Below are 17,881 nucleotides of genomic sequence, written 5' to 3' on the forward strand. Positions count from 1 at the left end.
CTGTTCAAATTATTCTTACCCTGCTATCATGCTGGCCTGGTTGACTGAGTGGTTAGCATATCCAGCCAAAAGGCTGGGCATGGATGTTTGTGATTGTCTGTGAAAATACTGGTGGTGGTGGTCATGGTCGGCAGTAGATGACGGTATAGATGAATAAAGTATAGTAGTTGGTGGATGTGGTGGTGACGGAGAGTTGTAGAGTAGGTGCCCTCCCTCGATGAGTCTTTGGACTCCCTGAGGTGTTATGTAATAATAATATTTACACGCACACACATCAGTAAACAATTTGAACATCTGTCACAAGTCTTTCCCAAAATCATGAATGTGTAGGTTGAACAACAGTGGACCAAGGACTGATCCCTGGGAAACACACGGGTCACCTTAAATGTGGAAGACTCCCATACCATTTTCTGATACTTCTGTTAATCATCCACTTACCCAAGTATCAATAGTTTATATTCCAATTCCATACTCTCCAGTTTATGCAATATCCTATCCAATGTCATAGCAAAGTCCAACAATATCCATTCCCATCATCTAACACATCTATAACATTATTATAAAATACGAACAGCAAACTCATACTGTTCCATGCAAAGCATACCTTGTTTATCAGCTGATTTCTATATGCCAGTTCTTACCAACTTCCCTAAAATCTTCACCAACACCATCCTAGAGATACTGATAAGTCTGTAGTCAGACTCATCAGGTTTTGCACTGTTCTTGTGTTACAAGACTATCATACATTCTTTCAATTCTTGTGGGATATATCCTAGATAAATACTCTAATTGCTGAAATCTTATCTAGGTTATGCAATAGCTGTAGTATACTGTGTACCTATTGTTAACAGAAAATTCTGCACTTCTTGCAATCTCTCAGGTCAAGACCACATGATCGCTTTCCCCAAGTGGAGACAATGTGACTAAATTGGTTATTGACATATTCTCCTATGCCGTGACCAGATCGAACACTAAATGATGAGATGAGAAATTTTGTTGACAGGTAAATATGTGGGACTAAGGTGATTCTTTAGAATTCTATCAATAGGTTGGATTTCTTTCCATTAAATTTCGGTAGAAGTTGTTGTTGCTAGCTTAAGGGAGAAAAGCGCACATTGCTTGCTGTTAATTAATGACATAACACCACGAATCGTTGATAATTTATTGTTCAGTAATGAAGTCGCATTTCATGTAAGCTTCAAATTTAACAGCCATAATTGTATTTGGGGAACAGAGAAACCACAAAACATTGTGAAAGAGTTTTTCTTGAAGTGAGCATCTGGTGTTACTTTCCTCTGTGATAATCATGCATCGTTAATATTTTCTATTTTATGAGTGGTTCGGCTTATTTGAATTAGCTGCAGAATTACCATATTCCTGAAGTGAGGCAATAAAAACATCGACAATACAGTCTTTCAGCAAGTAGGGCACCTTGATCATCTTGATACCCAATCCTGTTCCTGTTAGATTTTTCTTGTGGGATATATTACAATTTAAAACTAAAGTTTATATAACAAAGTCGCACCTAAAGGATCTTCGTGATAACAAACGCAATCTGTGCTACAACTCAAACACGACGGAATATTCGAAGGGTGAGACATCAAAATTATGCTATGCTTTGTATTCAAAATAAAAGCGGATATGTTGAAAATTAACATTCTTACAATTAATATGCTAAATATTGAATAAATTCTCTGTCTTGCATTTTTTGCAATTTTTTTATGTCTGATATAGGCGTGAAATTATAAAAAATTAAAACTGCATAAGGATTTCACAGACATCCTGTATATTAGATTAGACTATGTGGCAACAGGGTGACCACCACTAGTACTTTCGTACTACATCTAGTACTTTTTTTTTTTAATAAATTTTTAGTGTTCTAGTACGTTTACTAATAGATCTAATACTTTCTTCCTTCCGAATAAAAATAATAACAACAACATGAGAGTTAGACATATGAATAATATTTTTCTCTTCTCCCACCTCCCCATATGGTCGCATTCAGTGACATAAGCATGATTTCTCTTTTTTTTTTCTCCCCCTCTCACTGTTTGCTAACCTCTTTCACCTGATGCTCACGCAATCCGACTGGCATTAGCCAATGAAAATATATTCTTCGCTATTCAAACACTTCTCGCATGTTATAAGATCATTACAACAATGAAAATAAGTGGAAAAATTAAATATTTTAATATGAGTAACCACCTTTCTTTGATGCACAACGTAATTTGAACCCCATTGAAAAGATAAATCCAGCCGACAATGGTCAGTTTTTAAACAGAAAATTTATATCCACGGGCGTTACGAAGAGCTTGATAGGGAATGGTGAGCGGTTTTACATCGAGTTCATCTATGATAATAAGGTAGTAATATCGTAATATGCCCTAAATAGAGTGAAACGAAAGCAAATAAAAATTTAGTACTTTTTTTTTTTCAGATCTAGTACCTTTTTCCTGCATAAGTTGGTACGAAATATTTTTGCTGGTAACCCTGCGTGGCAAAGACTTTGACGTCTTTGCCACGCAGCGTTGTATTTTCCACAAAAATTCTTTATCAAACCAATTACTGTTTAGTTGCAAGTTTCCCTTAATTATATAAAATGTAATCATAACAAGCGGGGATGGAAGAGGCTCTGCTCTGAAATTTTGCTGTTTTGTAGGTCCGTTGTTACTGATGTGGTTAATCTGTTGCCTGTTTGCATACTGGTGTAAAACGGTTTATGATTTCTCTAGGAAATGAAGATCGGCTACATTTTGGCATCAATGATAATATTGTTAAGATACTGCTCAAATTTCAGAGGATAATTTTCCTTCATTTAACAATTAAAACAATAATGTTAGCCAAGTAATGTGTTAAATAGCAACGATCCTCCTGCAATTCTGGGCGCACATTTTTTAACATAAACGACCTTTATATGAGATCTCACTTTTATGTAGTAGGTAAAGCATAGATGAATAAACTGGAGAAACAATGAATGCTGCAACCGGTAGTGGTCTGTGGCAATGTGTTTTTACTTTCTTCTTCTTCTTCCCTGATAACTCAGCACTCCCATTTATTCTGAGGGTACAGAAATATTCAGTGGATCTTAAACTATATTTGCACGATAATTGGAGAATAGTTGAACGAATAACTATTCTTCTGTTATCCTTCCCTTCATTTTAGCCTATTCGGTTACCTGTTTCAGGAGATTATAAGCAAAGTCAGAAGCAGCTATATTTCGCATTTGGTCAAAACAAATGTGACTTATAGAAGTATCTATCGGGGTGAACTGTCCACTAATTTTCAACCCCCGTTAATTTTTTCTCCGCTGAAATTCTCAAGGAAGCAAAACCGCTTCTAAAATAAATAGTAATATCATAATAAATAAATCTAAATTATTTTATGTTAATAGCTAGAGACCCGAATGCAATAATAGACAATGTTCGAGTCATAGATGTCGAGAAAACTGTCTTAACGAGAGTGGGGAACGATTAATAGACTTTGTCCCTTACAACAGCTTAATGAATATACTTTTTAGAAAAGGGATTGGGAGATTCTTGCTTCTATATTAATCATAAATTAAAAAGATTGATATTTTTTTTTGTTAAAATTTTAACTGCATTTTTGTTAAAATTGATGCTGTTTCATTCTTTTCTTATGTAGCTGTTTCATTCTTTTCTTATGTAGCAAGGCAACTAAAATTTTCTTAGTGAAATTCAGATAGTTGCGATTAAGTGGTCTATGTAGCTGTTATTATTATTACGTGACACCTCCAATGAGTCCGAAAAGTAATCGCCAGAGGGCACTCTACTCCATTCCGCTATACACATCTAACCGTCTCCCCTATATCAATTCTTTACAGATCGTCGCTTGGAATGCTAACGGCCTAAAAGACAAGACACTGGAGCTTCAAGAATTCTCTCACAGACGCAAACCCCGACATCATCCTAATCAACGAAACTCATCCAAGACCCGCAGGCAAACCAAAACTGCGAGGGTACACGCTGTACAGGAACGACCGACTGGACTATAGAGGCGGCGGCACAGCCATATTCATCAAAAACTACATCAATCAAGCACAATGGAATACCCAACCCTCCAACGACCAACCTAGAGCTCACCAGCATCGAAGTCCATACAAACTCAATCCGAAGACTTAAAATCTACGCCCTACAACTCCCCTGTAAAGATCCTGCTATTTTCCAACTTGGATGCTGTCCTCAGTGTAAATGAATCAATCATCGTTTCTGGGGACTTAAACTCCAAACATCCCTCCTGGAACAGCAGAACTATAAACAAAAATGGCCATATCTTCTTCAGCTACTCAGGACTACACAATGCCGTCGTAATAGGACCCGACGATCCAACTCGCCGCAGCCTGACGGGCACAGCTGACATCCTAGACATCGCTATCCTACACATCAGATTCTAGTACAGCCTCCAAGCGGTGAACGGATTATCATCAGATCACCGCCCAATTCTACTTTACCTAGGAAACAAAGCTCAACCACCTTCTCCTCAATCCTCTATGGTCTGGGAAAAACTTAGGAAAGTGCTACCAGAACATATTGAACCGGATCCCCACATAAAATCCAAGGAAGAAATAGACACGGCAATATATAACCTCACCAACCAAATCAAGAAAGCTATAACAGCAGCCACAGTAACCACAACCACCTACAAACAAAACCGTCTCCCAGAAGAAATCATGAACTTGATAAGGGGAAAAAACAAAGGAAAAGATACCATAACACACGTGCCCCCCCCCCCCCAGGACAAAACAGTCCTCAACAAACTAAACAAATCAGACGCATTTTCAGATTCTGTTATATTGATGTCGATAAGAAACATAAAACTATTCAGAAATTGTGAACTGACCTTCAGTTTCTTTTAGGCTGTTTTCAATATTCACAAGTGCGCGATGGAAATCCGAAGATAATTATTTTCGGATTTTTCTAGAAAGTGAAAATAGAAAATACAAATTCTCTATTTTCATTTACCAAAAGTAAATTTAGAGCCTCTATAGTGCAGCTGATCACAAAGACCTGGGATTCGAATCCACATCCACAACGTCAAAATTACAAATTAACATTTACTGTCAATTTTTAAAGCGACAGTAATAAAAACAAATTCAGTACGTTCATCATACACTAAAACTTTATTCTCCTAATTCTTACATGGGCAATATAGAAAATACATAGATATACAACAGATAAGAACAAAGCAAACAATTTAGTTTTAAAAAATGCACAATATGAAATTGGGATCACAGCATGATGTACGTAAATTTTGTGTAAACACATTAGCTATTGTAACAAATATTAAAGCGTTAAATATTTTCATAAAACATTCATATTCACTTCTTGCTGCTCATTGTCAATTAGTAATTACTGCATGTCCCTTAATACGTTTTGTAAAAACGAACGAGCTTTTTTTGGTTGCTTAACTCCCGTATGAAATGATGAAACTTCAAATATTAGCTAAATATCATTAATACTTTATACTATATATAGTGTGAATGTGATTTATTTTATGTTTCTATTCTCGAAATTAATTAAATCATCAGTAGTCCTTGCTGACTTGAATAAAATCAATTTCAAGTCATTGAAGTAACTGAAATAGTTGCGTTCGATGAGGTTCTCTAAGAATTGGAATACTGCAACATTATGATCAGTTCTCCAAGCATTAAAGGACTAATTATGTACGCTGAGTGCCACACAGAAAAGTAATTTTCAACATTATAAATGTATACGCTATATTTCTTTGAATTTTAGAAGCTGGATGGATTCATAGCATAACTACTAAATCATAGCTCTAATTTTCAATATTGATAACTTTATTCAGAAAGTTTCTCACTTTCTTTCTTATTTCCTTCCCCTTGCTGTTTGTCTCAATTTCTTTTTATCTTATATGATTTCCTTAAGGCTTCCATCAAGGCCACAGCTGAATGAAATCGGTAGAAGATAACTAGAGGAAGCACAATACGACTAATTAGCGGCCATGTGATATTTCCATAAAACCGCAATTGTAACTGGCTTGCTACATAGTTTTGTGCAGTAAAGGATTCTACCAACCATAAAACTATGTTACAGAACACCAGAAATATCACTACCTCTCTTCCAGGTCTGGTTTCGTTTATTTCATTAGCAGGGCCACATCTTCTCTTGGATATTTGATTGACAAAAAGAGACTGAATACATGCTTGAAGTAGCATGAAAATTCCATCCATGAACAAAGCAAGATGTTGGTTTTGATGAATGTGTACGCCTCCAACAATCATACTGCACATGCTGTATGTATAAACAGCAAGCATCCCTGCCCTTTGTAAAAATTCGTTTAATCGTTGTCTTCTACTGGTTTTTGATCGCATTTGACGTATTTGGACTATGCCAAGTAAAGCAGCTAATCCAGCAATACCAAATACTGTGCATCTCGTTGCCACTACTCCAATCAACATATCATCTACAAAGTCATTATCATTAGACAATATGAAAAAGAGAATCAGAACAATTATTCCTGCCACTAGAACCAGTAAACCGAGAAACAGTCCTCTACTTGATCCCTGGCAGTCAAGATTGCGCCGTTTCGTATCTTCACCATACTGGGAGATGGTAGACAACTGCCTGTGTTTGTTGCGGCGTCCATACAGATTGGCCCAAACGATGTAGATAATTCCTGCAGCTACTAAGCTATATTGGATGACGAACGGGTATAAGTAAGGCATTGCTTTTTTCCATATATTCCCTATCGTATTATTCTTCAGACACAAGTGAAGAAAGACAAGGTCCTCCATTTTCTCTTCTTTGGCACTTTCCCACCAACACATTTTAGTAGCTGAAAATTTAAAATATTTCTGATCAGAAACTTTTAAACGAAAATAAACTATAGCTTTATTTGTATACTAATATACATGCATTAATAATAGTCATAACACAAACGTGAAATATGTTTACATTTTAATACATGTAAGGATTTATAAAGATTAAAGATAAACCACAAAAATAAAATGCAGCTTTCGATTTAAATTTCTTTAGAAAAATTATTGCATTCCTTGTATTTTATGTATTTTGAATATAGATAATTCTAGTCCACATAAAACGACTGTTCATGAATATTAGTTGTTGGAATTCTAGTACATTCATAATTTTATTATTATTATTATTATTATTATACGAGTATCTCCATGGAGTCAGAGACGCATTGCGAAACTTGACGTTCATGGTGTCTGAGGCTTCATCTTGGGTATGTTCAGGAAGGAATAATCAACATAGCCAAGATGAAGCTTCAGACAGCATGGAGGTCCTGAGCGATACTATTCACTGAGTTAGTTCATAATTGCTTGTTTTGGGACTGCGTACACATACACATTGCGTTCATAATACAAGATTTTTGAAGTGTCGCTGAGTAGCTTTTCAGCCAACAATAAAAATAAAAATAAAAATAAATCCCATTTTTTAGTATGTAGTATTTCTGCAAATAAAAGGGTTACTAACAGGAGACTAAAATCATATCCAAATCCTATTCTTGGGAACGAGAAAGCTTCGTTCACAAACAAAGGAATTAACAGCCTGCAACTGCAAGTCTCTTTTGTTGAACTCTCGTTTATAACACAGCGTTATCAGTAAGATTTTAGGATGCTGTTTCATTAATAATACCCAAAAGCAGAATTAATGGATATGATATAAAAACTTTTCTGATTATGACTTACCACAGGAAATACAATTCACATAGCGATCTAACTTTTCTTTTATAACATGTATAAATACATAACAGAAGATTAATATTATACATGAATTTCTTAATGATTAAATTTTTAATGAATATATATATTTTTTTTTTTTGAAATGTTACATTCCTGCTGGTTCTGTCAGAGAGTGAGAGAGTTGTGTTGAGAAAGTTTGTAGATCGATGCGGAAACTTTTTTTTTTACAAAGTAATTATTGCAATGTCACACGCAATGAAAAGCCAAGAAAAGGTTCCTAATTTCATCCAAATATGTCATTAAGTTTAAAACTACAAAACTAGCTACTATCGCTCCTTCCACTTAATCAGTTATTGAAACTTGTATAAAAATTCAATTTTGATAATTAATATAAGCTGGTGGGACCTAAAAAATTAACCTGGTGACCGACTAAAGTGTCGCGATCCGTACTTTGAAAAACGCTGCACTAATTAATAAAATTCGTAGGGCAAAAAGACGCTACTACTTCCAAAAATTCATGGAATATAACGACAACATTAAGCAAACATGGGCTACACTCAACGAATTAGTAACCCGAAAAAAGGAAACTTCAGCACAAGATTTTATTGCAAAAAGCTTCGGTCAGGACACAAACCAAGAGGAACTAGCAGACTCATTCAACCATGCTTTCACAAACATCACACAACTAAAAAAAGACAAACTACCAACGATCAAAAAAAACTACCGACACAAAGTCAACAACAAACGATGTATTTTCCACCCATAACAAAACAGAAACTGAAAGAAGCAATCCTACAACTAAAACCAAAGACCACTCCAGGAATAGACAAAATAAGACTCACAGACCTTATAACACACTTTCAACAAATAAATCTAATACTTTTGAAACTCGTGAACATAATATTCGACACAGGCATTATTCCACAACAATTAAAAACTGCAGTAATACACGGCAAAAGAAACGATACTCAGAACTACAGGCCAATAGCTACACTACCAATCATCTCAAAAATTCTAGAAAAAATAACACACACCAGGCTACAGAACTATTTACAGAAGTACAACATCATCTCACAAAACCAATACGGCTTTCAGAAAACAAAAAGCACCGTTACTTTATTAGAAGACATCGCCGACACAATAAACAAAGCTCTCGACAAAAACAAGTACGCCGTCCTTATACTGCTGGACCTAACCAAAGCATTTGACACACTTGAACATGACATACTATTCACCAAACTATACTCAGTAAATATAAGAGGAACACTGCATACATGGTTCAAGAACTACCTCTCAAACAGAACACAAGTAACAAAAATAGGTACATGTCACAGTCGGAGTATACAAGTAAAACACGGTGTACCTCAAGGTGCCATATTATCACCCACTCTATTCAACATATACATTAACGATGTTCATAACATATCCATAAGAAGTCAAATATTTCAATACGCAGATGACACTGCACTACTAGCAATCCACACAGACATTAACACAGCTCTCAGCAAAGCACAACAAGACCTAAACGAAATCAAAACATACTTCCACCAAAACGCAATTCTAATCAACGGCACCAAAACACAGATGTTGATAATACACAAACCAAGAATCATACGCCCCGCATCACTATCGATACATTGTCACACACATACCGCTGCATTAACAACAAAAATACCTGCCAATGTTCCGAAATCAAACCTGTAACACACGCAAAATACCTCGGTCTCTATATAGATTCCCACCTTAAATGGACAAAATATATAGAATACCTACACACCAAACTCCGGATCATCGCAGCAAAACTCTTCCAAGTTAAAGACATTATTCCACCCAACATAAAAAAACTCCTATATCATGGTATCTGCGAATCCCTACTCAGATACGGAATAACAGTCTGTGCAAATACATCAAACAGCCACCTAACAAAATTAGAAACACTACACAGGAAAATCGTGTAAACAGTGATCTGGACACCTTACACGCAACAACCAATATCCGACAAGCACATGGCGATACACAGAATTCTGAGCATTAAAAACCTGAAACACTACATGACATTAACAAGGAATTACTTCAACATCACCTATCGAAACAACAGAGACACATATCGTATAACACAACCTACAACAACTCTCTACATCCCCACGCCCTTCAACAACTCATACGGTTCTTTTGTGAGATCACATCAGATACCCACGCAATTCAACAACCTACCAAGAAAGTTAAAACACGTAGATAACTACAGAACATTAAAAAACGAACTCTGGAAAATATACCAACAAAGTTAAGAAACCATTAACACTAATATACACATCACAAATCACTAGCATCCAATGCCTGCATCCTATACATAAACAATAGCAATAACACAAATAGTGAAGGCTAAATCCCACTCTCTTCATAAAAGCTAACCCAAGCTTCGAAGTAGGTAGGATTAACTTGCCTCACTCATCTACAAGTAATCCTTATAAGCAAATGCAGAAATTTGTATGTATAATCACTCTTTCTAAAACTTAAAAAAAAAAAAAATATTATTATTATTGTGGCTGTTGTTATTTATTTATTTGAATTATTGAATGCATTATAAATAAAATAGAGTTCCACACCATTAATGCGTGCTTCGTGTCAAAATATATATAAAATAAAATTTGACATGAATATATTTGGCTTTATAACAGCGCCTCAATCGGAAGCTGTTAAATCAAAGAAAAAAAATTTCGAATGTATTGAGAAACGCAGACGATACAGTTGGTAATGGTGTGCAATATTTATTGTAGATGAATATCAAGTGATCGAAAAGTTGCTGATATTTGGAAATACTGGCTATTTTTTGCTGATGAAGGTAATTATCGTGATTTTTGTTGTTTTTTCCATTGACTGCATGAAAAATTCAACCAGCAGATACAAGAGAATATGCGATTAGTAGTTATTAAAAATAAATAAATAAAATCTTGTAAATTAAAAAATAGCCCTACAATAACCTCAAAAAAAAAACTATATTTATTGGCTATGACTAGGCTGACCATATGTCCTTGAGACAAAAACGGGACGGGGATTATGTAATAATATTCTGTATTCATGAAAAAGTAAGACGATGAAAAAAAATTTTATTAAATAAACATATTGAGCTTACCATCATTCTTAAGTGACAGAACCTATACAAAAATGTAAGTATACGTAGAAAGGGGGGGGGGGGACTCTATTTCACCACGATCGTACCATATGAATATTTCTCCGATGAAGTGATCTTATGCAGAAAATTTTGGTCTTTCAGCAGCTTATCATAAAACTTCTCACACTCCATGACACAATTTTGTCTTACAACTAGCATAGCCCTCATTGTTTCAACACAATCTAGATTTCTCCTTTGACCACATATTGTTCATAACAGAAAATATTCTCTCAACAGGTGCTTTACTTCCTGGAAGACAAAGAATAAACTCTACAATATTACAAAAGTCTTGAAAATCTAGGCGTTTTTCGCTCATTTCAGAAAAAATCTGTACCCATCTATCAGATACAGGAATGTTTTTTTTTTTTTATTCCATGTATATCCAACTGTCTCACAATTATAGATATTACGAGGGTCCACTGATCTACAAACTATTATAGGTTATGAATAATAATTTATGATTGAACAATATTAAAGTATGTTTATAGTTTTTATTAAAAACGGGACAAAATTGACATTTTTATTAAAAGGATGGGACGGCCGGTAAATATGAAAAAAACGGTACTGTCTCATTCGAAACGGTACGTATGGTCAGCCTACTTATGACACACGCACGCACGCACACAAAGAACTATATGTTGAAAATTGTTTATGACAGATCGATAAAAGTTTGTTATCTGAATGAGTTAATTTTCGTTTATGTGAACAAAATAAGCTGAATAATATAATGATAAAAAATCACAAAAGGGTTTTTCTATCATTAAATATAACAATTCACGTAATAAGCTGTGTCAATATATTAAGAACATTGATCACTGTGATATTCGTTTATTACAGATCTAATATACATAATATGCAAAACCATAAACCCGGTGTTTTTGTATCCAGAGAAAAATGCTTATTTTTATTATTAGTCTGGTCAATAAATTATTATTATTGTTGTAATCGAAATTTATTTGAGTGATTATAATTCGCAATCAAAAAATTTCATTATGTTAGAATGTTTTATATATATATATAGTTTTTTCAAGGGATATGAGTATTTTATCATGAATTATAATAAAAATTTAAATGATTGTCAAATTTTGTTACTGTTGTAACTTTCAAAGCATTTAAAAATGAATGGAAGCATGGTTTGGACATGCCTGTGGCTATCTTACTTTATTATTATTGTTATTAGTTTTATTTTATTATCCATCTCCATGCAGTCCAAATACTCACTAACCATTATTCACGCAGTACCTATCGTCTACCCTCTTCATGAATTCTGACCGTAAGTAATAATGTCATGTTTCTCCCTATAAATCCTGTCTACCAGCTCATGTATCATTATGAAAGAGGTGCTTTTCCATGATTTCTTTGCGCGCGCACGCACGAACACACGCACACAGCGGGCTCGGACGCGCCTGAAATCGCTCCTGCTTTTACCTCGATTTGTGCGGTATCTAACAGAATAACTGGATGTATCTGGTATCGACTGATAGCTTGTACAACAGTGAGTAATTTACTCTATAGCTTCACAGTTCTAAGCGCATATGAGTGAATTTTATTCTATCTTTACGGACTGAATACTGCTATTCGGACTGTATCTATCGTTCAACCCTCAAAACAAAGACCCGTGCATAATAGGATTAGCTGCTACCACTAGAAACCTAATTCAATGGAAGCGTCCGTTCTAGGAACAAGCAGGAAAACTGTAAGTACATTTTTCTTGAACTTCGTACATTAGAAAAGTTAGCAGCTCAATAGGGGGATATAATACTACATCTTCGAGTAATATTAAAATGGCGGCACAGGACGAATTGGAATTCGAAAAAGCCCTAGATTTGCTGCGTAACGTAGCTAAAGTAAGCGGCAATTTAAGGAACGATTTGAAAAAGGACATACTAATGGCAGTGAGTGAATTAACAAAGGTTTTCAATAAAATGAAAAACGAAACTAATGTATCAATAGAACTACAGACTGCTACAAGCAACCAGGAACAGGCTAACTCGGCTCAGCTATACTCGCATGCCGTTAAAAACAACGCTAAAAACAAAGACGAATCTGAAAACAACCCATGCTATAAACTCATAGTGAAACCGATAGCTCAATTAAACAGCGAGAAAACTAAAAATATCATCAAAGAAAAAATAGACCCAAGGAAAATCAAAATCGGAATCACAAACATGAAAAGTATCAATAATGGAGGAGTCTTAATTGAATCGAATAAAGACCGACATAGATTTGCTACATAACGAAATCACGAAGGAATGCAAAGATACGTTAGTAGCAAATCCCAGTAGGAAATATCTTCCAAGACTAACTATATATGACATTCCCAGTGAAATTGATACCAACAATGCAATTGACTCAATCTGCATGCAAAACGAAGAATTCTTCAGTACCGATGCAAAGCTGACACAAAAATACATCATGACAAATAAAAAAAAAAAACGAATGGGGAAAACCACCTGTCCATTCTGCTCAAAAGAACATAAGTTTAGCGAGTGTGCACGAAATAAATCCGAGATGAATTGCATAAACTGCCAAAATCACAACAAGCATGCCAAAACCAAAAACGATCGCATGGCATTAAGCAAAGACTGCCCGACATATAACTACTACAAACAGTTCAAAATTCAAAACATAGATTATAGAAAGCAATAATAAAGCTTGTAGTAACAGCACTACTTCCCTGGCATGCCTCCAGATAAATCTACAACGCTCTATCAAGGCTATCAATAACTTAACAGAAATCATAAATAGAAAAGATATAGGACTGGCATTAATACAAGAACCCTACAGCATCAACAACAAAATATGCGACTTTCCAAGTAATTATAAAATCTTTTTCAAAGGATTAGAAAGAGAGCTGCAATACTCGTGGTAAACCCTGAAGTTGAGGCAATATTAATTACCCAGCACAGCAACGAGGACTCGGTACTTATTGAAATTACGTACAGAGGAATTAAAACTTGCTGCGAGTATGTATCTCGACACACAGACATAAAACACGACTTGGAAAAAATGACCAACATCGCAGAGTTTACCACCAACCACGACCTAATACTTGGAATAGATAGCAATGCCCATTCGGTATTATGGTTTAATGAAAACACAAACAATAGAGGGAAAAATTTGGAAGAGTTCATAGCATCAAACTCCCTACACATACTAAACGACGACTGTAACACTCCATCATTTGAAAATAGCAGAGGAAGCAGCTTCATCGACCTAACAATGGCAAACAACGCTATTTTACCGCGCGTTTCTGAATGGAAATACGAAGAAGAGGAAAGCTGTTCTGACCATCGCATAATAAGTTTCATCATTAGTAACAAAAATGTAAACGGAATAGACAACAAAAACCACCGCATTAACATCAAATACTTCACCAATAAAACCAACCTAGAGAAATTTATAAAAGCATTAAAAAGAGAATTTTCACGCTTGATCTCAGAACATCACCTTGATGCGAACAGCGAAAAACAGCTCAGCTTAGACAAAAACCTAGCCATCTGGGCATCAGCACAAACCGATATAGATTTCCTTGCTTCTGCACTTTCATCAGATCTGAAAAAATCCAGCGATCAAACACTCAGAACAACCAAGAAGCTAAACATCGATGGAAGAAAATCAGTACCGTGGTGGAACAACGAACTAACAGTCCTAAGAAAACGTGTCAGCGCACTCAGACGACTATACCAAAGAACATACAATAACCAAGATTTAAGAGAGAGCAGAAGACAGAACTATTATAAAGCCAAATACAGCTATCATATCAGTCCAAAATTACAAACGCGAAAACAGAATCATGGAAAAAATTTTGTACAGTTTCAACCGTATCGAATCCTCGGAATTGCATATATAAATTAGCAGCAAGCAAGAACAAGACAACACCTATTCTATCAACTATCAAGAAAACAGACGCACCTACATAAAAAACTTAGCAGAAACTGCAGCTATTATGATAGAGAAGTTTATTCCCGATGACGATAAATCAACAGATGAAGAAATCCATAAAACTTACAGACAACGAATGGAAACAGATACAGACCTTCCTGACGACGACTCGTTTGCAACTAATGAAATCGAGTCATTATTAAGATCAATGGATCCAACAAAAACTCCTGGAGAAGACGGAATAAGCAGCGACATACTCTTAACAGAGTTTCTCGAATTCCCCGAATTCATAACAACAGCTTACAACAAATGCCTAAAAAGAGGACGATTTCCTTCAATATGGAAACACTCAAAAATTATACCTATAATCAAACCAGGAAAAGAAACATCCGACGAAATTAACAAATACAGACCAATCAGCCTCATAAACATTGCTGGCAAGGTACTAGAAAAACTTCTAATAAACCGAATAATGCACTACGTCTACTCAAGAAACTTATTAAGCAGTAATCAATACGCATTCAGATCTCAGTCCAGCGCAGTAGATGCAATTATGGAGTTTGCAGAACACAGTCTGCAGCAAAAAAAAAACGTACTACTGATCTCACTCGATGTACAAAGAGCCTTCGACGCTGCGTGGTGGCCAGCCATAATCAATCAATTAATAGATTTAAAATGCCCTAAAAACTTACTCTACCTTACAAAAAATTATTTTTTCAGACAGAAGAACAACTATGACACTAAAAACCACAACTGTAACGAAAAACGAGGCTGTCCGCAAGGCTCTTGCTGTGGACCAGGTTTCTGGAACATTTAGTACGACTCGCTTTTAAGACTTCCTGTCACTACTGCAACAAAAGTCATAGCCTTCGCCGATGATAATGATTCGGGGACGCGATGGCTTGCAGTTAGAAGTAACGGCCAACGAAGAACTCTTTAAAATTGCAGAGTGGACATGCGAGAAAAAAGTGACCTTCAATAGCACCAAGTCTAAAGTGCTCGACATCTCACGAAAAAAATCAAAACAACCTGTAACAGTCTTCCTAAACGAAGAAGTTCTCGAGGTAGTCAGTGAGCTAAAATACCTAGGAATAACAATAGACGAAAAATTCACCTTCAATAAGCACATCTCATATGTTGCCGAAAAAAAGCTTACAAATAGTAAACCTCCTAGCTAAGTCGACAAGGATTAAGTGGGAATTAGGCCAACTAGCGCTGAAAACGATATATACCGGTGCTATACTACCACTGATATCTTATGCTGCACCTGCCTGGAAACATACACTAAAATCGATAAACCGACAAAAACTAAACAGAGTTCAATGCCTTATAGCCATACGCATAATCAAAGGATACAGGACCATATCTTTCGAGGCAGCTTGCGTTATTGCGGCTCTAACACCGATCTGCCTGAAAATACAAGAATTATCTCTTATATATGAAGTCACTTCCGGAAGATCTATCGCAAGTTACAACATCGATCCAAATAGCTACGAACGTCCGCTTCACTACAGTAAGTGGCCTCACCTAGCAAAGAAAAACAAATATTAAGGAGAAGGAAAGCTCTGAAAGTGACGAATTCGAAATATACACTGACGGAAGCAAAACCGAAAGGAACGTCGGTTGTTCTTTCACTGCATATAACAGACAGTCCATAATACAAGAACGCTGCTTTAGACTACATCCTCTCTGTTCCAACAACCAAGCAGAACAATTTGCTATACTTCAGTCACTTGCATATCTCCAGGAATTAGAACTCAACACCTCTCATCAAAAGACAGCAACAATTTACAGTGACAGTAGAAGCACTATAGACGGCATAAAAAACCAGAATAACCATATTGCATTAATAGAACAGACAAGAAATTTGGTCCGAAATCTCACTCTAGAGGGATGGGAAATCAAGTTCTGCTGGATGAAAGCGCATACTGGAATAGCAGGAAACGAGAGAGAGCGGATCAGTTAGCTAAAGAAGCAGCTAGAAACGAAAGGCTAGAAACCAGTTATCAGAAATTCCCGAAATCTGCTATAAAAACACTTGCAGAAGAGAAAAGCCTAGACATGTGGAAAGAAGACTGGAAAACCTCAAAAAACGGATCAGCGACAAAAGAATTCTTTCCTAGCATCAGAAGCAGACTCCGATTGAAAAAACACGCCATTTCTCCAGGTTTAACCACGCTACTAACGTGACACGGAAAACTAAGACACTATCTACACAGATTCTATATCCTGGAATCACCATCATGCATCTGCAATCCACACCATCAACAGACTGTTGACCACATACTCTACGACTGTCAGCTATTGGACTCCATCCGGATGCCCCTAATACAACAGATCATCACTTCCGGAGACAAGTGGCCAGTGTCAAAACAGAGACTTATCGAACAGTATTACATAGAATTACTAAATTTGCTAATAAAATCAATTTCCAGTTCTTGTGATCTAACATAAACACTGATATTATGTGGATTATACTATATAGTGTTAATATATGTATATAAAAATATATAACGGCTACCAAGTAATTTTATAAACTTGGTTATTTTACTCCTAATCCCAAGTAACCAAACAGTTAAGTTTGTGCCTGAAACGTAGTTCAAGTCTAAAGGCGGTGCAACATCAGGGCAACTCATTGTAAAGGTGGGTAAAGCTCTGATCACTATTCTTAGTATTTTCCATAATGTAAAGCACATCTCACTAAGAGATGTATACTGCAATACATTATGGGTGGCGTCACTACCCAGACCGATTTCAACCTTTTTTGAGGTCTCCTCAGTGAGTAGCTAGACCTTAAATACCAAGGTTTTAGTAGTACAGAGCCTTATCAACTTTACTTATACAAGTTGCTACAAGGTGTTTTTATTTTTAATAATCTCTGGAGGAGATATAGATGTAAATAAGTTTTTTTACTTTGGGAATCTGGAGGAGATATAGATGTAAATAAGTTTTTTTACTTTGGAAATAATGTTGCACCACCTTTAGACTTGAACTACGTTCAGGCGCAAACTTAACTGTTTGCTTACTTGGGATTAGGAGTAAAATAACCAAATTTATAAAATTACTTGGTAACCCTAATATATATTATTCCCAAGGTAAAAAAACTTATTTACATAAAAATATAAATGTAAATATGAAAATGG

General features: G+C 35.7%; 1 protein-coding gene across 2 annotated transcripts in view; it reads right to left on the reverse strand.

Annotated features, from left to right (window-relative positions):
• Positions 1-5,118: 5,118 nt before the first annotated feature.
• LOC150100280 (proton channel OtopLc-like) overlaps positions 5,119-17,881 on the reverse strand; it is a 117,795-nt gene continuing 105,032 nt past the window's right edge. For both annotated transcript variants that reach the window (XM_090402831.1, XM_090402829.1), the window contains exon 7: positions 5,119-6,813. In XM_090402831.1, coding sequence (XP_090258957.1) covers positions 5,870-6,813 — 944 coding nt within the window. In that variant the 3' untranslated portion in view covers positions 5,119-5,869. The remainder of the gene's footprint in view (positions 6,814-17,881) is intronic.

The sequence above is a fragment of the Typopeltis vanoorti genome, chromosome 13, assembly GCF_054136105.1.
Source record: "Typopeltis vanoorti isolate ZY-2024b chromosome 13, IOZ_Tvanoo_1.0, whole genome shotgun sequence".
Classification (NCBI taxonomy): Eukaryota; Metazoa; Arthropoda; class Arachnida; order Uropygi; family Thelyphonidae; genus Typopeltis; species Typopeltis vanoorti.